The following is a 23,205-nucleotide window of genomic DNA, read 5'->3' on the forward strand; positions in this document are numbered from 1 at the left end:
CCCACCCCTTTAATTTTCATTTATACATCCCATTATATGCATTCTAATGTATCCTATGTATCTTGGACAGGAAATGAATTATTGAAATGAAGAAAATGTTTTATGTTTTAGTACTATAAAATACTAACACTGCAAATAATTTCATTTTTTTAATTTCTGTGACATTCCCTGACCTTCTGCATCCCAATTTCAAGGCCTTCTACATTCAAACAGACTGTTCCTTGTTGCCAAAGTGCCAGGATGTGATATTTCATCTGTTAAAATGAAGAAAAAATATATAAGAGAACTGAACATGCATATTGGAGCAAATCATTTTCACCAAAACCAAAGGCTGATAATTTTGGAATTTACCATCCCTATCAATAGTTGTATTGGTGGATATTTATCACCATACTATAAGTTGATAATTCTTTAGTCATATTGTACATTGTACATATCTACCGGAATTAGAAGAAGACTGATATAGGCAAAGCCTGTTGTCTTATTCTTTTGTCAATACTGTTCAAATATCTCCTTTAATGTTAACTTATATGTTTGCATTATATATGTATTGTCAATAAAATACTTTGAAATTGAAAAATTCTTTAGTCAAAAATCATTTGTTGGCAAAAATGCCAACATATTTTCACATACAAAAAATCAATCAATCGTCAACTTAAATATAATTATAAAGTCATTGTGTTGACAGGTGACCATTTTGTAAAAAAAAACACAGTTGCAATATTCTGACCTTGTCATTCATCGGAAATGCATTCAGCCGTGACATTGTAGTACACAAGCGGTGTCCGGGGGCTAATTTTACCTGTAACAATTGCTCTAGAAACAGTTCTTTTTTTATTGTCGACAGTAACTTAAATTATAGTCCCTCGTCAACATTTTCGCCAAGAGCAGTTTCAAATCGCCAATCATATTTTACTGTCACCGGTGGCAACTGCCAGCTCGAGCCCTGCTGTTGTACTGCACTGTTCTTATCTGAATTGTGTCCTCCATCCTTATACTTTCACAATCTCATTTATTTAAATTGTTTCTCTGTCAAATATACATGTAACATCACATATTTAAAGTAAACAATGGCTATAACTAGTGACTTTGATTATCAGGATCATCTGTTGACAGTGATCAACAGTCTCCAAACACTTGGGCCAAACTAACCACTAACCCCTCCTCGATATCCAGGGGTCACACGGCCAAACTAACCACTAACCCATCCCCGATATCCAGGGGTAATGCAGCCAACCTAACCACTAACCCATCCTCGATATCCGGGGGTAATGCAGCCAAACTAACCACAAACCCATCCTCGATATCTAGGGGTAACGCGGCCAAACTAACCACTAACACATCCTCGATATCCAGGGGTAATGCAGCCAAACTAACCACTAACCCATCCTCGATATCCAGGGGTCACACGGCCAAACTAACCACTAACCCATCCTCGATAGCCAGGGGTCACACGGCCAAACTAACCACTAACCCATCCTCGATATCTAGGGGGAACTCGGCCAAACTAACCACTGTAACCCATCCTCGATATCCAGGGTTAACGTGGCCAAACTAACCACTAACACATCCTCGATATCCAGGGGTAACGCGGCCAAACTAACCACTAACCCATCCCCGATATCCAGGGGTAATGCAGCCAACCTAACCACTAACCCATCCTCGATATCTAGGGGGAACTCGGCCAAACTAACCACTGTAACCCATCCTCGATATCCAGGGATAACGCGGCCAAACTAACCACTAACCCATCCTCGATATCTAGGGGTAACGCGGCCAAACTAACCACTAACACATCCTCGATATCCAGGGGTAATGCTTACTTTCGCTCTGCACCCCGGCCCTGGTTTATGTCATTGCAAAATTGAAGACATGTGTCTGGCTATTACATTGGTCTTGGTAAAAAAATCTTTACCAATCAATAGACTGATATATATATACCTTGTCCTTTGAAGATAACAAAGGAGCAACGCCCAACTTCAAAGCCAGTAAGTTTTATTGTTATGTGATCACGAGATTCTTTTGATGTACATCAAAGGATGAAGGTAGTCTTCTTGTCTCATCCACAAGTTGGCCCACACTGAGTCTTAAATTTTGCTATGACATGTTAGAGGGGTGCAGAGAGCGAAAGTGAGCATAATCCCTGGAGTATTGATGAGGATGCCACTAACCCTGGTACCTGTCCTGGATTTTGTGTCTACCCTTAAGTTTTTATTGGCATTTAGTGATATGCACTGTTAAAATCAGAACTCTTGCTCTATATAAGCATAGCAAAAAAAGTATCTGAAATAGAGAAAAATGACCTACCTACCTACTATATTTTTGCTGTGGATAATATATGTTCAGGAGAAACACCGGTATTTATTTTTTGCCTTACTTCCAAAATGCTACATATTGATGTTGGCAGAGCAGGCTGTACAGCTAGATAGCTGTTTTGTCCCCTTGCAACAATTTCAGTTTTCAATAATTACCAATAAGTTCAGTTGTTATAATTTGTAAAATTTCTTGTGTTTAGATGCCAAGATTAACAAGGAGAAGAAATAGGTCACGGAGCAGAGACTCTTCGTTTGAGTACAAAAGACGTAGAAGTGATTATTATGAGGACTCGAGACATCGTCGCTCCAGGAGCAGAAGTAGGAGGTAGGTGTAAGCCAATTTCGTTGCTCAAAATACTTTACTTTGCTGCATTTGAATTTCAGAATTCCTTATTTCTGTAGAGGAACTGTACTGAGTCGAATGCTGACGACCAGCTGGTGGCTGTATTGGTTAAAGTGTCCATCTAGAGTTTGGAGGTTCAAGTTGGAATCCTTGTCTGGCTGTTGCACTTATTTTTCTGTTACATTTGGCTCCCAATTTAATATACCCACTGAAGATAGTAATGGCCAATAATGTGTTTTTGGGGTTTAAGATGGGAGGTTAAACAGACGCTTTTAATTGGTTAAAGCACACATCTAGATTTAAATTGGTTAAAGCACGCATTTAGATTTTAGAAGTCCCAGGTTGGAGTTCTTGTCTGGACATTAATTTGCATTTTTCCTTTTCTTGTTACGTTTGTACAGTACGTTCTGCTTTATTTACGCGTCTGATATTAATTAGCCAAATATGGTGTTGCAAGTTAAAGGGGCTATCTAGTCAAATAACACCCTTAAAGTTGATTAGATACTGAAAATCTATACCTCCTAATGAAACATTATGTAGTTGGTAATGACATGACCTGAAGCCATCGTCAAGTGTGGTCAGTTTTTCATTTGGAGAGCATGTGACAAATACAGCTACAACTGAAATATGGCGATTTCAAGGCCTTTCTGTGAAAAGTGAACATTAACAGTACTGTGCTGTTGACACAAAACGTCGCAAGCAAAAATTATTAGTTTAACATCAATTTAATGAGATATTTGTGTTCACAGTTGGATTTGAATATGCAGACAAGGGAGTGCTGCAGGGAGAATTTCAAACTGGACATTTAATACAGTATCAATAGGTTTAAACGTAAATAAATTACCCATTTAAAGCGATTATTGAAATGTTGATTGGAAAATGCTATTGACGTCAGTAATACAAGTCATCAAACTGCTACGAAATCTTAGTATGTATTTTACTGCAGGCAACATGACGATTACAAATTGATGTACTGACAGTATTTAATCTAACCATGTTCGTAACAGTAAATGAAATATATTTCGGGCCATTTGAGTGCTCCTATACTATACAACTCAGTAAAGTTAAACCATTGGATTAAAAGTGGAATATTTGTATTGGCTCCAAGGACTTCAGTTGATTCTAGTTTTACTGTAGCTGCACTTTGAAATTTTAACAATCTGCTACCTTTTGGACACAAATTCCTTATTTAGTTTATTTGTTTACAGCAGATATTTTTTTTTGCAATTTGGGGATTTTATCACTAATTTCGTAAAAGAGGTCAACTCTTTTTGTAAATTGTGCAAAACTGTTTAGAGAGAAAACCAATTTGTCAAATCAACACGTCATTTCTATTAAGATGCAGTGTGGCATCACAAGTTCACAACCTCCGAGGAACAGGTCATAGGTGTGCATGTTTCAATGCAACAGATAAAGTGGTGTTACTGTTAACGGTCAGTACGTCATTTAATGTCTGACTAGGCCAGCCCAGAGGTACTCGACAAGCTAACCATTTGTAGCTGTCGGAAAAATGGATGACAACTTTTCATACAGATAGATACCTAATGACTTACCGGCAGGGATTTGGCTATTAGTATTACTGATTTGTTAAATGCAATTCTAATCCACAAAGCTCAGAAAAAACACACCTTTCAAAGCTTAAAGTGTTTATGGAGAATTTACAGAAAATAATGATAATATACAAATAATATACAACATTTATATAGCGCCCTATATAATTTGTAAAATTACTCTAAAGCGCTTTACAGCATATGGATAATAGTACTAGTTATATCTGATAAACAAAAAAAGGCTTACAATCACCATTATACATTATACAAGAAAATAATCATCTCAATGTGCATATAAATGAATAAATAAAGGGTAGTATGTACATGACGTCTGTACATGTGCAAAGAGCCTAAAATGCAGACGTGAAGAGGTGAGTTTTTATGTCCTTCTTGAATTTGGCCAGGGTATTTGACTTTCTAATAGCAGGTGGTAAGCTATTCCACAACATGGCCGAAACCCCACCAAAGCCATAGACCTTGTATAAAGGTTCCAAATCTGAAGTTGAATCCAGTTAGGTTGATGAAGTGAAAATAAGGTCTTAGCCAGAATCAGCCTCTACAAATTACATAAATAGGGCTCACCTTGCTATATTATGTTGCAAGTGATCGGTAGGCAAGTAGAGTTGAATGTCTCTGTGACAGCTATAGTCGGAGAAGACAAAACTAGAAAAGAAGGAAATAGAAGAAGAACTGGTACCGACTCCAAGTTTGCATAGTTTCATTGAATCCAGCAAACATGTAAACTGTATGATATATCATGATGTTACCAGTCATCCACCTGCCAGTGTGCTAGCCTGGTTATATAATTACCTTGCTATCAGCCAGCACTGAAGACATTTTCAATGACATTCATATTTAAAGGACTAAAGAGAGCATTGCAATAACCAGGGAACTGATTAGGAGATAGCTGGCTGTAATTTTGACAGTTCAGCAGCAATGGTTGTATAAAAACATGGAGTTGCAACAAATCATTGATCAGATTTATATAACCAACATGGACACATCTGTCATTGAATCCATTCCCAGCACTTACGCACGGACAATTATCAAAAACTGTTGTATGCAAATTTGTTTACCTGATTGTCCCTACATTTTGATAGCGGAAAGGGAAAATACTACAATTAGTTTGTTTGTATTAATATACATGTATTATCATGTTTAATATGATGATGTTTTTGTATATTGTTTAAAATATATCATTACAGTGCTGACTGGCAATGACTTTTAATTTCTATGTCGTGTGTTATTTTTGCAGTTGTGACCGGCGGCGAAGGGACCATGACCATTACCATGACTACCAGGACAACAGCTACAGGGACCGATCCTACACGCCCCAGAGAGATCGCTGGGATAACCAGAAACACAGCCGCAGTCGCATCAGTCGCCACTACGATGAGTCGGATAATGGTAGCCACTACCAATCCCGTGACAGCAGTCGCCACAGTCGAAACCGGTATCAACGGCGCCGCAGAAGGCGGAGCTATCGTCACCACAGGCATACAACGTTCAGTTCTGACACAAGCAAGGTAGGAGTTGTTCTATACATGTGTAGGCCTATACCATACCATAGCATAGACTGAGTTAGGCTTTCACGCCACAGTTACTTCCCCTTGACCATGTACAACTCATGAAACTTTGTCACTCCTAATTCCAACAATTTGTAACAAAAATTTGATACAATACTGGCTTTCAGATAATTTAACATGTAAATATTTTGTTATTTTTTTGATGACCTGTGCTTGAAAATTATGTGCAGTGTGGACTTGTCAAGAGGAGGTAACTGGTGATGTGACATTTATAGATAATAGTCCCTTTAAGGATGTCCTTATTTCTAATCCCCGATAAGACACAAGACAAAGCATTAATCTCAGGGTTGTAAGATATGATAAGGCTCAGTTATTTTTTGATATATCATTTATATAGCAGCATTTGCAAGTTTCTCTTCAAAAAATAAAAGGTCAGTTCTTTGATCTATCATTTTTTAGTGACAAGACCAAGGGTTTATATTGTTAAATTGTCAATATATATAAAAGATAAAGATTCAAAGCTTCATCAGTTCAGTTTACTTAGTAAGGAGTTCATTCTTCATTTAAAACAATTTGTAGCGGTAAATTTTGTTACGAATTCAGTTTTTCTTTTGTAAATCTGGGTTGGTTATAGATCACAATGGTCAGTGTCAGCTTTATACCAGTAGTAGGAAGTAGTGAGGGTGTGATAAACAAGTGAAACATAAACAACAAGTTAACAGAGAAAAGACGCCAAAACATCGTTAGTTTCCCCTCAATTTCCTCGGTGATAGTCATGACCCCGTCCCCTTCACATGTGCATGTTTTCCTTGTGTGTTACTTTTGACAGCTAGAACCAAGAGGTAAGTCAAACATGTACTTGTGTAAAAATGTCAAATAGAAAGGCTTAGCATTGAGTGACAAAAAAGTCAATGATGAGTTGGCTGCTCTTTGATTGATTTCGGTAGGAGTAGCAGGTAACTAACAAAGCGTGCTACTATAAGATATCTAAGATTGTAAGTACATTTGTATGTAGGCATTTCTGTTGATATGTGTGATATAAATCAAGTTTTCGGGATGGGAGAGTACATTGTCAGGCAGTGCCAGTGCACCGAGCATACTCTCATATGGGAGAACTGTCAGTTGATCGTACATAAACAAGGAAATTGGCTAAAGCATACAGATGTTAATTGATAAAAGTATTGGCAATTTTTTTTTTTATTAATTTATTGATAAAAGAGAATTGGCTAAAAATATACAGATGTTGATTGATAAAAGAGAATTGGTTAAAAATATACAGATATTGATAAAAGAGAATTGGCTAAAAATATACAGATATTAATTGATCAAAGAGAATTGGCTAAAAAAATACAGATTTTGATTGATAAAAGAGAAATCAGCTAAAAATATACAGATGTTGATAATACAGATAGTTATTGATAAAAGATTAACTTCGCTTAAATGTACCAAAACTGATTAATAAAAGAGAAATTGGCTTAAAACATAATGGTGTTGATTGATAAAAAATAAATTGGCTAAAAATATACATATGTTGATTGATAAAAGTAAAATTGACTAAAAATATACAGATACCGTTTGATAAAAAAGACATTTGCTAAATTGGCAAACATATATTTATTTATTAGGAAAAAAGGATGATGTCTGAACATTACAAATGTTGATAACTAAAAGAGAAATTGGCAAAATATAAACAAATTGGCAAGAGTTTATTGATGTATCAGATAAAAAAAGTGACAGCTAAAACATACAGATGTTGATTGATCAAACAGAAATTGGCAAACTATGTACTGATGTAAGGTAAACAAATTGCCTTAAAATAGACAGGTGTATCATGTAACTGAAATTTACTAAATTATACTGATGTTTATTAATAAAAAAATGCCTTATTTATCATTAATTCATTATATTGACTGATGTAAGATAAACAAAATGGCTAGTATATATCAGATAAAGAAATTGGCAAACTATGTACTGATGTAAGATAAACAAATTGCCTTAAAATAGACAGGTATATCATGTAACTGAAATTTACTAAATTATACTGATGTTTATTATTAAAAAATTGCCTTATTATCATTAATTCATTATATTGACTGATGTAAGATAAACAAAATGGCTAGTATATATCAGATAAAGAAATTGGCAAAATATATGCTAATGATGATTAATAAGAAATGATTTAATATAAACTGATGTTAGATAAACAAAGAAATTGGCCAGAATATACCAGATAAAAGAAATAGGCCAGAATGTCGCAGATAAAAGAAATTGGCAGATTATATGCTAATGTTGATATTTAAAAAATGGTTTAATTTATACTGATGTTAGATAAACAATGAAATTGGCTAGAATACCTGATATATCAAATAAAAGTTAACGGGTAAAAAATATGCTGATGTACTTTGATGAAAAAAATTGTTGAACTCAATCTTATTAATTGATTCACAAGAAATCGGCAAATCTTCTGTTGTTGTTTGTTTGATAAGAATTTTAAAAGCTAATGTTGTTTGAAACACAATGGCTTATTTCATATTAATACACTCTGATAACTTTAGTAAACAATATTGGCTATCAATTTATCCAATTCATTTCCAATGATTTACAATGAATTTGGATAAATTGATGACCAAGGATCGATAACAAACTATAAAACACATTTTGGAATCCTCATCTAAATATGTAATTAAGTTATGAATTCTGAGGTAGTCGAGTCTATGAGAAGATCTGATCATACATAGGATATCCCTATATATCAAATACTTGGTTCATCTTAGATATTTCTGTAGTTTTGATGTTATATGTTGAGGTTCTACTTCCATTTTTCCCACAGATTTTATAAATAATTATGTTTAACTTGATATAAAAAGAAATAAACCTATTGACGAAACAAAAACTAGTAAATTGAGAATTGCGCTTACATTGATATAAAATGAAATTCACCATTTGATGAAATAAAATATTCTGTTTATAGAGAATAACGTTTACATTAAGGTAAAATGAAATACACCATTTGATGAAATAAAATATTCTGTTTATAGAGAATAACATTTACATTAAGGTAAAATGAAATACACCAATTAATGAAATAAAACATATAACAAAGAATCATGTTTACATTGGTATAAAATGAAATAAACCAAATTATGAAACAAAAATGTGTTTATAGAGAATCATGTTTACAGGTAAAATGAAATAGATCAATTGATGAAATAAAAGCATGTTAATTACGTTGACATTGATATAAAATGAAATAAGCCAATTGATGAAACAAAACGTGTTAATAGAGGTCATGTGAAATTTGCCTACAATAGCAAGCATCAAGATAGCTGAATATCCGTTTGGGATGGAAGTTTTATGTGTCTCTTTCAGTTGCGTAATTATCTGTGATACGAATACCCTGAATATTTAATGACCCTGACAAATGGATGACAATCTGTCGTTACACTTTTTAGGCCAAAAATGGAGCCAATTGATACACGACATCCTGTGATTACTGTGTGCCGGACCTTTTATTGATTTTTTGTGCCTGGCAGACTAGCAGTTTAGACGGCTAAATAATATCTCCCCGGTTAAGCTTAGGGTTGTCGCACACGTGTGCTCCATCCCATCTTCCAAAAACTTCATTAGTTTTCACTTCAAGAGATCAATAGACTAAAGAATGAGCTGCCAAGGTTGTACAGAGCAGGTCGTCGGGTTCATCTTTCATGTATTTTTGACGATTCTAATTCAAGTCTGTGCCAATTACGTCCTGGAAATAACGCAGGACTACTGAGACTCGGTGGAAATCTTTAGAACTGTCCCATTGTCTGGACTGTTAGCAGCTCCAGGGAAGAGTTGCTATTGTGCTTATAGAAAGCAGACATGCTGACCAAGAGTTTTGTTGGGAACAGAAAACTAAATTTCAAATATTGACCAATAGACAATTACTGGTACTTGCTAATTTAAGGCATGTGCATGAATGTTTGGATTATAATTATTTGTGAACTGGGAACTTATTGTGAATGATGAGATTGTCCTTCCTAGTTAAGCCTGGAATACTACATTGAAAGTACTATGAACTAGGAAATTACTGATGTGTGGTTCCCCGTTAACTGGGAGACAATGTAATTTTGGAACGAGAAACTGCTATGAACTCGGAGACTGAACCGACTTTGTGAACTAAGAAACTAACATGAACACTAAATTGTGAACTAGAAGACGGCTATGAATGACCACATGTCAGCTGTTATACTTAAGTTGTGAACTAGAAGACGGCTATTAACGACCACATGTCAGGTTGTAACACTAAATTGTGAACTAGAAGACGGCCATGAACGACCACATGTCAGCTGTTATACTGAAGGGGTGAACTAGAAGACGGCTATGAACGACCACATGTCAGGTTGTAACACTAAATTGTGTACTAGAAGACGGCTATGAACGACCACATGTCAGCTGTTATACTTAAATTGTGAACTAGACGACAGCTATGAACGACCACATGTCAGCTGTTATCCTTAAGTTGTGAACTAGAAGACGGCTATGAAAGACCACATGTCAGCTGTTATACTTAAGTTGTGTACTAGAAGACGGCTATGAACGACCACATGTCAGGTTGTAACACTAAATTGTGAACTAGAAGACGGCCATGAACGACCACATGTCAGCTGTTATACGTAAGTTGTGAACTAGAAGACGGCTATGAACAACCACATGTCAGCTGTTATACTTAAGTTGTGTACTAGAAGACGGCTATGAACGACCACATGCCAGGTTGTAACACTAAATTGTGAACTAGAAGACGGCTATGAACGACCACATGTCAGCTGTTATACTTAAGTTGTGAAATGGACTTGAAGTTCAAGTCATGGAAACGTGCAAATATAACAAACCTTTTTCTTGTTGTTCTTCATGCTCTTGGTGAGGTTGTCATTCTACGTGGTCCTAAAGGGGTATTTTAGTTGTGGGTGGATAGTTGTGTATTTCAGTTGTGAAATGGAAGTCTTTATTGGGGGGAAGGTATTGGTTTATAGTGGGTGATCAGGTTTATGGAGGTATATACCTGTATATAAGTATGGTTGTCAATAGAAACAGTGTAACTAAGTATTTAAATGTTGGAGAGAATATTTTTTCTACATGAAGGTTATGAATAAATGTGAGGAGTGATATTTGATTACTGATTCAGTATGCTATTTTGATAGAAATTCATCATTTATCTGTGGCAAGATTTGCAAGGACAAATATTTCATAAATAGATGTAGGATGTATATATGAAGGTCAAGATAAAAGACTGAAATCTGAAAGTGGACATGACAATTGTTAGGGTTTTGGAAGTCAAAGTGATAATTGCAAAATTAAAATTTATTAGGTCAAGGTGAGAATTGTTCGGAAGAATTCTGAAAGATCGAAAGTGTAACTGGGGTACATTTCTCAAAGGTCGGAGTTTAACTGGGGTACATTTCTCAAAGGTTGAAGTGTAACTGGGGTACATTTCTCAAAGGTCGAAGTGTAACTGGGGTACATTTCTCAAAGGTCGAAGTGTAACTGGGGTACATTTTACTTCAGGCACAATATACAACACACGATGGATTTGGACTGATTTAACATGGAATCATTTTACTGAATGTGAAACTTTTCAATTTCATCTGTGGGCACAGAACAGCATATAATTTGCAAAATCTGCCATTATTTGGAGTGCAATATGGGAGTTTTACCAGGCAGAACAAATTAAATAAAATTTTGGACAAGCTTGACGAATGGCAGATAAGAAATTGGTAGAATTCTGATGTTGACAAATTGCCCAGAGATTCAATCAATAACGTGAATGAGTTCTATCAATGTATCGACTCCTCGACATGAAGACTACATCTTTTTAGGGGAATGGATGAAAAACCCAGTTATTTTTGAAAACCATCAACTGCAAGGAATTTCTGCACATGACAAAGTGCTAGACTAATTATGTTAGCCCAGGAAAAAGTTGGAAATAATTTCAGTATATTCAAAGAAACCTCCATTCCAAGTGTGTCAACAGAATTTCATTTGCAGAGAAGAGTAATTTAATAAACTTGACAGAGTTTCGGTGTGTAGAAAAACAGAGAAAGAAAATGGAGTGGAAGCCACTGCCGAGTAACAGAACTGTGATGTGCCGTGATGATAATAGAAAAGAAAGCTGGTGATGACGTAGAATTGACTTGGAGAATTTCTGAGTAGACTGGTTTTTTTTGGCGAAGAGTCGTCAAGTCTCGATGATTAGTGTTATGAAATAACAAAAACATTCTCACATTTGAAGAGAAAGAGGCGGACAGTCTAGTGTTTTATTTACGATTTGTTGTAGACATTGTACATGGATAAGGAAGGAAATTACAGTTGTTAGAGGATGATAGACCAATGTTATTAATTGAAGTTAACATCTTACGCATATGAATAGAGGGAGTGATGATGTACAAGTTTGTGGGCGGGGAATGAGTTGGGAACCTTACACATCAACATGTGTAATACCAGTCACTGTTACTGATCAATGGACAGACTATGTAGGTACTTACAGGGGCCAATCACTTGTCTTCATCTCTGTGTTTACACACTTAGCGTTATTGTAAGTCATTGTGTGGGTTGCCATGGTTTTGCGTTTTTTTATGTGGTAGGGACGCATTCTCTTCGTTAACTCGGTGGAGGAAGCGTGATTCTACTGTAGAAATATGTGGCAGTGATTGTATACTTGATATGTTTCTTTACTGCGTTCTAACTTATGGAGTTTCACCAGAAATAATTTTTGGATTATGAGATAACTATAAACATTTCAGCATATTTACTTGATGATTCTGTATAGATTTTAATGTTACATAACAGTAAATAGCTGTTCTTCCTTTCCACTGAAATCTCTAATAATTCAGTTTTATGAATATTTTGTAATGTTCATACAATCACATAATTTTGAAGGATTTTTTTTCTCCCAAACCTTTAAGCTAAAACGATATTTTCAAATAAGGTAAAGAAGATATGGTGATTAAAATATTGAATTACTTTATGGCCATAGCAATATAAGAAATAACGTCGGTTTAATGTTTCTAATTTTACCAAAGATTTGTCCTCTCAAAAGGTCTACTTCCTCACAATCAATTTAGACTTGTGGAAGTGCCTTTATCTTCCATTCACAATTTTATTTCAAAATTCTAATTAGACCAGTACCACACTCAGTATTATTGAAGGTCTCTTGACCACACTTTGGGTGTTTCAGATAACATGAGATGACTTGGTCAGTTAGTTTAAAAGTTTTGGATGTTGTGTGTCGATGAACACTGGTAATACAACATTTAGGCAAAATTCTTTGGGTATGTTTTGAGCAGGAATCAAAATATCCACTGCCAATGAATTGAAATATGAGATATCCTTATTCTTAAAACTTTGTAGACTCCCCTATCTGTAGTGTTTACCGAGTTTAGATGTTTAATAGTCATTCTTCAACCTCATAGTATCCCTTTCTATCACATATAATCCTTATATCTGAGTGGAGAAAATCTACCCCAATTGACACCCCAGTCAAAGTGAGATGATGAGATAGAGGATGAAACCCCCTCTGTCTTCACTGCTCGGTGGAGTTTGATTTGGGATTCCGCCCTATCCTTCCCCTCCCTGTGCTAGGATTACAGTGTTCGCCAGAGATCATATGTGCATGTTTCATAGGTAACAGCCATTTGGAGCTGGTCCAGGGGGGGTCCTTGGGGGAACTAAGACAGGTATCCTAGAGAGCTGTCAGGTTTACGGGGTTCTCCAAGGGGGGCATTGATACATGCATTAAATGTAGTATTCTGAACCTTTCTGAAGATATTTTTTGTGATTTGAAGTTCATGAAAAGTTCGAAGTATGAATATATAATTATGTAATGGAATTGAAGAAAGTTATTTGTGCAAGACAAAAAAGTGAAATCCATTCTATTGAATACATTTCTGTTTTACATCAACAATTTCAGAAACAATAATTAGAATCGTCTGTGTGATGAAAATAACACCAAAATAGGGAATGAAAGTCTCACAAAGTTGAATATTTAACATTGCATACTCATAAGACACTGATGAAGCACAACTGTAATGATAGTTCCTCTTATGTGAGATCATATAAAATGTACAAGAGCTTAGGATCAGATGGTAATCATTATATGTGAGCAGGATCTACAGAAGTTTGTACCAAGTGATAACAGAGATGTAGAGGTCTGTGGTGGCCCTGATCAATATGGAGGTTATATAACTTGTGGTGTTTTGAAACTATACCCTTGCCTTGCCCAGCCTGTTCTGATGCATGTAATTGGTACCAGGGGGTGTTAATGACCCCCTAGGAGTCCCCTACTGACCTCCCCCCCCCCTGACACCCCCTGGGGACCCTCTGGGGAACCCCTGACAACCAGTAGCTGATGATGCTGAAGTGGTGCAGAGATAGGGAGTGTGCTATTTATAGCCTGGGATGGTGAGGAGTCTGTGTTGTACTGTGTTGGGAGGAGGATTACATACTTTTACCTTGCTGGGGCCAACATCCTCCCACTGAACACAGTGAGGGCTACTGTCACCCTGTATCACCCTTCTACAAGACATTTCGGATATAACTTTCTGCCAGTGACTTTGGTACTTTCTACCTGTTTCTCCAGAAGTTTCTACAACTTTTGTGGAGTTTGAGCAGCCCTGACTGTTTCGTGTGCTTGGGAGTGTAAACCCTCCTCCCCTGTATATATATTTGTGTGTGTGTATGGCCTACCAGCCTGCCTGTAAAACCTCTTGAACCTATTTACGGTACAGCAGTAACATACAGCAGTAACATCGACTCCAGCATCACTGGGAACTTGTCCTCAGTTTTGTACTGGCCCAGTTGGATTTAGTTGGACGTGTGAACTGGGATTAACAGTCCTCTGTAGATCTCTGGTGTTCCAACTCGACCCGAGTGGAATAATTCAACTGTGTCTGCTCCCCTTGTTAACCACAGCATTGTTTAGAATATTTCTCCTAATTTTTTTTTTACTTTTTCTAAATTTGCGAGTAAGAACCGGAAATAGTTGGAATATTTTGTTGTGGTAAGAATTTGCTTGTGTGAGGATTAAGAAGAGTGGAATCGTTGGAGGTTTTAGCTGTGATAGAACTGATGGTGTGTCTGAGATGCGAGTGGATGCCCTTAATCAGACAGGTATAAGGGAATGGGCCGCTATGCCTACCACACAAACCCTGTCAGGAGCGTCCAGTTCGTCTGGCCTCAATGGGTCCGTGACCAATAACAAGTTTGGCTATAGTAACTGCAAACAGGACAATGACTATCAGAATATCGCGGTAAGTCGGTGCTGTATTGTAGGCATACACCCAAAATAATTTGTTTTATAAATTAAAAAAATGACATCTTTGGACCAATCAGTCTGTTCCAGGATGAGTTAACTCCCTTTAGTAGATTCTTGTCTTATCCATCATGTCTCCTCATTGGTTATTGGTTTTTATAGATCAGTCAAACTTTGTCGTCTTTGCTTTAGGTTGAATTGACCTATTACAATTCTTTTTATTGAAGGATAAAATATCAACACTGTCAACCCCCCAGGATACATACTACATTTTAACACTACATATTGAAGAAATTCTTAAGACATAATGCAATTTTCATCCAAGGTTTTTCATCATTGGTCATAACTGATTGGTCGAAATATGTAACATAAAGAACAAACTTATAAATGAACAACAATTTGTGGTAAGTGACCTGCTGAGCATATCTTATATTTTAATGACCATAGCTGTTAGGACGTTAAACAATACTGAACCATTATATTGTTAACATTGATGTTTTTAAATATTAATAAATATCTTGAAGGATTATTGTTTACTAAAGTTAAAAAAAGTTATTTCTGAGGCATATATATATATAAATAAAACAAAACACGAAGACTAGTATAATTCTGTGAGGTTTGATGTCTTTTAGACATGTTGTAGTGTTAGAAAAGAGTTCTTTTTATTGATTTGAAAAACATTGTCTTTATAATTGGAGTTTAACCTCAAAAAGTGATCAATTAATAGTGGAAATCCGAATAAAATAGAATTAAACCATGCTGTAGTGAGGTTTTAATGCCATACAAGAGTACAGTTGTTTCCCTTGGGTATGCCAGATTGAATTAAATCAGAAAGGACGGACATGAACTGTGGAAAAAACAAAAGGTGTATTGGAATGTGATTATCTGACCTAGGATTGTATATCTTTACTGGGGATTCCTAGGATTTCTGCTCATACTGAGTAGTTGTGTACTCAATGAAGAAAGACTTAATTTAATAGAAAAGCAACCTTTATACACCTAAAAACTGGAAGTAAATGTATATAGATAGGTGGTAGTTATAGGTGGTAGTTATAGATAGGTGGTAGTTATAGGTGGTAATTATAGATAGGTGGTAGTTATAGGTGGTAAGTTATAGGTGGTTATAGGTGGTAGTTATAGATAGGTGGTAGTTATAGGTGGTAGTTATAGATAGGTGGTAGTTAAAGATAGGTGGTAGTTATAGGTGGTAGTTATAGATAGGTGGTAGTTATAGGTGGTAGTTATAGATAGGTGGTAGTTATAGGTGGTAAGTTATAGGTGGTTATAGGTGGTAGTTATAGATAGGTGGTAGTTATAGGTGGTAGTTATAGATAGGTGGTAGTTAAAGATAGGTGGTAGTTATAGGTGGTAGTTATAGATAGGTGGTAGTTATAGGTGGTAGTTATAGATAGGTGGTAGTTATAGGTGGTAAGTTATAGGTGGTTATAGGTGGTAGTTATAGATAGGTGGTAGTTATAGGTGGTAGTTATAGATAGGTGGTAGTTAAAGATAGGTGGTAGTTATAGGTGGTAGTTATATATATAGATAGGTGGTAGTTATAGGTGGTAGTTATAGATAGGTGGTAGTTATAGGTGGTAAGTTATAGGTGGTAGTTATAGGTGGTAAGTTATAGGTGGTAAGTTATAGGTGGTTATAGGTGGTAGTTATAGATAGGTGGTAGTTATAGGTGGTAGTTATATATATAGATAGGTGGTAGTTATATGTGGTAGTTATAGATAGGTGGTAGTTATAGGTGGTAGTTATAGGTGGTAGTTTTAGGCAGCTGGTAGTAATAGTGTTGTTGTTTTTGAAGTTGATTAAATATGTTGTATTTTGAAGTGTTGTTTGTGACATTTATACTTCTTAGTGGACCATTATCTGACTTGCCTTACTGAATTCATGAGAAAATTTCACTGTTTACTTGCAGTAGATCCTAGGATTGCTTTTTGGAAATTGAATTTTCCCAATGTAGAATATTAAACAGTCGTTTTCTGAGAATAGTGCAGTAAATGGTTTATAACTATTGATTGAGAAATATAACTTGAAACAGTTATGGTTGGCAGTTGTGGAGACAGGTTACTGTACAGACATGTTAGCTACAGACCAAGCATTTCCATTCCTTAATGAAACACTAATTAATCTGCTGCCTTACTGCACCATCACTTCCAAGTTTTAATAGGTTTCAAAGGAAGTTTTGCACCATTAACCCTGATACTCCCTGTTAGAGGTTCAGTGAAACAATCCATAAATATGGACTTTGACTTCGAAAAGTTCATTGTGAGGGGTAGAAGCATTAATACAGATACATTTGTTTTCACTTGAACTTTCAATTTATACAATTTACTTGTGATGCATATCGTTGTTTCTCCGTGTCTGGGGACGGGAGTATTGAAATAATTCAATGTAAAAGCCATTCTACAACCTATCGATCTCGACAAGATCCCAAACATGTACCAACATAAAATTTCTACACACACTAAGTTGGCATCCATATATACTGAGCTGTTGATCTTTGTAGTTGACTTAAGTTTATACCCACGACACTAGGTTGATGTAAAAACCGTCAACACATACTTAGATGCCATCTACATGCACAACATACAATCTTTGAAAATTTGACTTAAGTTTATACAAAGGTGTTGTACTAGGAGGGCACATAACTTATAGGTCTATGTTCAGAGCCTGACAAAAGATTGATATTAAAAACATCAACACAGACCTAAATGCCTTTTATATACATAACCTTGTAAGAGATTACATAACTTAAAGGCCATGCAATGCTTGGGTTTCATTCTTTCACAGTAAATAAAACAAACTTTAAAAAAAATGAATTGAAAGATCATTTAAAAGGGGAATTCTGAAATAGGAACGAAGGTCCTATACACGTTAATGATGATAAGGATACAAGTTGATGTTAATGCTGAATGACTTGGAGTAAATGTATAAATGACATGACTGAGGAAATGTGTAAGTGCTGTACTGGTTGTTTTTATTGAAAGGTCACTGGTGACTATTTAATAAATACCAGCATACTAGCTGTGTGCTGTATGTCACTATGTGATGACAACCACTGGCTCTCGGACAGGATGTTGTTTTCTTGAATTTATTTGTACGCAAATAAATGTGTTCACAATATGTAAGTAATTGTAACAGTCTTACTAAAACTGTCCAAGAGGACGATAGGTTTGCAATCCATCCATCAGTTTGTGCGTCATTTTGTGTAGGACACCTATCAAAAACTATAGTGATATACAGAGTTAGGGCCCTTTCATATATCCTGTCATCAACAACTGACATAGGGATAGTGGATTGTCACACGTCATAACTGGTTCCCGTGCCCCATTTATACAGATCAAAGATTGACCGAAGGTGGAGAAAGATTTGAAATGCTCCCAATACTTTGGCCTTGTTATATATCTAAAATATCGGATGGGCTGTCATTGTTTGTACTATAAATAATCGCCACACTATGAAAATATTTTTGTCCTGAACCCTTATTATCAAGTGTTGCTAATGTGAGTTTAAGAAATGTGATGATATCAATTGTTTCTAAGGGTTGCCCAGTTCTCAGCTGTGTCCCATGGTTGTCTGACTGGAGCTGACTTTCAGGTGTCATACAGGGCTGCTACGTACATTTACCTGGGGTTGGCTAACCTGTTTTGTGTGATGTTCAGCCCAAGTTCTTCATATGTTACAGTGGTTGCCAATTCTCCCCCCTTCACCCTATCACAGGCTTGTGTTCATGTGTGTCAATGTGGACTTGTACTGGGTACTGTGGTCTTCTGTGGCAGGTGGTCTTCATCACTGTGTACTGTGTGACTAGACAAACACTCCGCTGCACTCATACTGTGATAGTTATAGTTTAGTATAGCCTTAGTATAGCCATAGGCCTTTGAATGGGTTCAAGGTGATGGTCACTTGTTGTGGGGAATTAGCAAAAGGTCAGGGTCATATGGATGTGTTGTAATATCAAGGGAACAAGTTGTATGCAGTTTTCCAACATGAAGAAAGGAAAGAACAGTTCATTTTATTTTGATGTCTTTTGTCTTTATTGCACTAACCTTGTTTAATATTAAGTATGTAGGTCTTGTTCACTTAAGATACATTTGATAATAATGTTGCCCTCTTGTGATATGTTGTAAATTCTGCAAAAAAAAATCCAATATATTTGTATGTTTCATTTATGTTATAGATAAGTAATCAAAAACCAAGAAAATAAATACATGTTTCATAAATGTAATAGGTAATTAACCAATAACTAAGGAATAAAGAAATATCAATAACTTAATTAATAATAAAAAGGCCAACATAAAATAAATATGTATATATGCCTCATTGTAATAACTAATAACCACAAATAACTATATGGTAATAGAAAATAGCTTTAATATAAAGACAGTGTCATTTTACATAATGGTTGAAATAATGAAAGTTTAATATATGTGTATTTGGTTAATCAACATGTTTAGCATTATAAAACAGGACCTTTGTAAGATCTGTATATAGGACTGTCCTGTGATGATATATAGGGTAATTGTAAGATAATTGGACAGTGCCGAGAGCCTCTTGTTTATGTATGTATCAACTGACAATGCTGTAGCAGCACCTCTGGCATGGTCTCTCTATCCTGGTGACCTTTCTGTGACCTTGCTGTTGCTAGGAGATACATCACACTTACAGTGACCCCTGGTAGCCCAGGATTTTCACATGAATGAATTTGATAACATATTGGAAAGTTTGGATTTTGACGATCACTTTTTGCCAACATTTAGATTCAGTATTATTTTACTTTTATATCATTTTATGATGAATTTATATATACTTCATCTGTCTATCACAGCTAACATGATTATAAACTTATGTTATAAGATTATTTGAAGACTGTTTTCCAATTATAATTTTGCTAGGGTGATGATAATGGTCAACCAAGCAAAGTTTTTGGGTGGGGAGAAGGAATCGAATAAGAACAAAAAAAACAACAGTTATCAAATTTCCTGTGATTGCGTTAAAAAGGTAATTCCAAGGTCATTTAAAGGTTACCAGGTCATAGGTTTGACCTCTAGCAGTGTGGCTGTGTCATTCGATGTAATGTATGTTGCACACGCTGATTAATGATGACAATATGTCCTGATGTATTTTTTTGTGACACATTCGCCTCCCTTATCTATCTCATGTGCGCCCTTCCACCCGACTTGCTGGTCAACCGACATTGAAAATGATCCGACTACACTATTGGCTGTATCATTAAATCTGAATATGAATGAACGATGTTTGGGGTGTCTTCCGTGCTGCCTTCCTGCCACCCTTTCCACTACGATGTTTTGCTGTTGGGTGATCGCTGGGGTGCTGCCACCTGTTGGGTGTGGTGTTGATGGAACAGGATGAAAGTGAGGCTGGTCCGAGAGTTGTGGACGATGAGGAAGGCCATCTGATCTATCAGCCGGGCGATGTCCTTCAAGCACGATGTACACCTCTTTTCGTAATGTTTAGCCTAGACTATATCTTGCATCATGTGCCCCATATTTTGTGTATTATTCCTTCGATTGACCTTCAATGTTCAAAACATTTTGACCTGATTTGGTCGCTACGATGTTGAATCACAATCGAAGGGGTAACAACGCTAAAGATGATCATGTATCCCTTGGGCAGATGGTACAGAGAATCACCCCCTTTTTCATTAATCAAGAACCGTAAAACACAGGGGTATTGGGCTTACTGATTTATATGAGAGAATTACAACTATGCTTCCCAGATATGGAATTAATATTGACCTTTTCCCATATATCCCATATATATCAGTGATTATTGTAGAATATTACATGTATTGTTATTGCAATTTAGAGGTTGTTGCATATGATGAGTTATCTCCCTTAATGCAATGGCGACCATCTGGATATTATTGCAGCCAAACATGCCATACTTCTATATATATTTCTTTATCACATATAGCATATAGATGCTCTCTTGTTCATTTTGAAATGTTTTATTTACAGAAAATTAAGCAAAATGGTAACACATGTCCAGGGAAAAAAACTTTCGCTTTTATAATTGATTTCCTACCTTTAACTCTTTTATCAAAATTCTAGCCCAATCACCATGAGCTGGAAGCAATTTCGCGGGATAATATTGTGAATGCTTCCCAAAATAATGGCAGCATTGCTCATAGTAGTCATTACCTTGGCAACTTTCCAGGGACTTTAAATTAACCTAGTCTGGTCAAAATGTTCGGGTTCTTTTCCATTTTGCTGTTTTTCTATGTGAATCGCCCATCATATACATGTGAATTTACTGTTGTGGTTGTTTTGTTTGCAGATGAAATTGTTTCCACCCTAGGGGAGGGTACATTTGGAAAGGTGGTGGAGGTCAAGGACATGCAAAGGTAGGTGAAGGTCATTTGCATACATTGAAATAACATTTTCCATAACAAGCGATCTTAGTACTACTCCACTGCTAAACAAAGACAAGTTAACATCATCATCCTTCAATGCAAAGTTGTTGTCACATAAAGGATTTTTTTCAGCACATGCATCCAGAAAGATAGAGGATGTATTCAAATAATATAGTGTGTATTCTGAAGAATCTCCTTACCATTGGGCAGAGTGCCTTTTTCACATAGGTCTCATCTAAGTGGTCTGCAGAAAGGATTGATATATTTAGTGTTATAAAAAATTAAAACCCTACAAAATTGATACATGGGAAAAAAAGCGAAATTTTGACACTGCAGGTTTAAATGCTACACAATATTTCTTTTGATTTTAGCTAGAAAATTTAATACAGTATTTGTAAGAAAATATATTTAAATGTGTTAAAAAATACTGACCATAGTAGAATGGATAGTTATGGAAACCATTGAAAAAACAATGAGATCAATAATGTCTGTTAGGGTATTTACATTAGTGGTCATGGCTAGCTCCTGTCAGAATTCATTAGACACACATAAACATTTGAAAGTCAAATATAGCTCCATAGATAGTTATGATTTCCATGGAGTTATTCTGGGATACGTATCGAGGAAGATATAGTTGATGGCGGAAAGAAGGTGCCAATCTTGGAAAATCGTAACCAGCTTTACCCAGGAGACGGTGATGGTGGTAGAATGTTGGTTCAATATCATCTTCAAACATTTTTAAATAGCAGTATAGGCCATTGAGTCGAACGGAGAAAACTGGTGTAAATTACCCAATAGCACTCCTGTTGCCACGTTTGTTGTGCTGATGGAGTAAGGGTTATGTGAGACATTGACGTGGGCGGATTTCTTATGTCGGAATGACTTGTTCAGATCCCCAGAGAATCCTGACAAATGGAAGATCAGTTACAGCGTTTATGGTGCATAGTTGAGGAATTGAAACCGTGCCAGCAAGTTAAAGACTAAATTTCTTGTTTATAGCTGGTGTAGAAGTCTAGAGGGATATTTACGAAGTTTAATGCTAGAAGTCTGAATCTCAACAAGTTTAATTTTGGCTAAATCGTGCATGTTGCAAGATATGATATCGGTGATGTTGGGTGATAATGCTGGGCGGTGGTGCTGGGCAAAGACCACTGATGTGAATGTTGATATTGTATCAATAAAACCAATTTAATGCACTGGTAATGTCCATTGGTTTATTCTGCTGAATATTTTTAATATTTCCGGTAAATCTAATCTCCCTACTCATTCATGAACAAATCAAAAGAAACAGAAAAATTACCCATTCGTAAAATTTTGATTAAAAAGATCCGTCCATTTTCGATTAGAAGTTTTAGCTAATTTCTGTGTAAATACATGGAGAGAACAAGTTCCTGAGGAATGTGACCTTGTGCATGGCCAATTAAGATGTTGGTAGGGAGGGGGTGAAGTAGAGGTTTGTGTGGATAGTAGTGACTCACAGATATTTCTCAGACAGACCAGATCTAGATTACAGATCACATGCTGTAACTTACACATAATGAAGGAGGTGAAATCTGGACTGGTCTTACTGAAGTATACCTAACTACCTTATGTTAGAATTAATATGTTTTGGGGGTTAGGGTCTGTGGGACAGAGGAAATCTATGCTTAAATTGCATGGTTTTAGGTTTTGGACTAAATAGGTGTCCAAGTGTTTTTGTGTGCATGGTTTTGGACTAGTTTTTGAGAAGTTGGAGAGGATTGGGAGTGGGGCAATGACTTTGATTTCTTGTACATGTTTTGGACTAGGTTGGGGGGG

At 36.0% G+C, this 23,205-nt stretch overlaps 1 protein-coding gene across 2 annotated transcripts in view; it reads left to right on the forward strand.

The window, feature by feature from the left end:
• The window catches only part of LOC110452175 (serine/threonine-protein kinase Nek5-like), a 78,565-nt gene that overhangs the window by 2,601 nt on the left and 52,759 nt on the right, over positions 1-23,205 (forward strand). Inside the window, exons 2-5 of one of the 2 annotated variants that reach the window (XM_021500542.1) lie at positions 2,516-2,640; positions 5,464-5,734; positions 20,401-20,485; positions 21,333-21,399. In XM_021500542.1, the coding sequence (XP_021356217.1) occupies positions 2,516-2,640; positions 5,464-5,734; positions 20,401-20,485; positions 21,333-21,399 (548 nt within the window). Of the gene's footprint in view, positions 1-2,515; positions 2,641-5,463; positions 5,735-10,108; positions 15,019-20,400; positions 20,486-21,332; positions 21,400-23,205 lie in introns of those variants that run through there. The other variant, XM_021500543.1, reaches the window with a different exon arrangement.

The sequence above is a fragment of the Mizuhopecten yessoensis genome, unplaced genomic scaffold (assembly GCF_002113885.1).
Source record: "Mizuhopecten yessoensis strain PY_sf001 unplaced genomic scaffold, ASM211388v2 scaffold6443, whole genome shotgun sequence".
In the NCBI taxonomy this organism is placed as follows: Eukaryota; Metazoa; Mollusca; class Bivalvia; order Pectinida; family Pectinidae; genus Mizuhopecten; species Mizuhopecten yessoensis.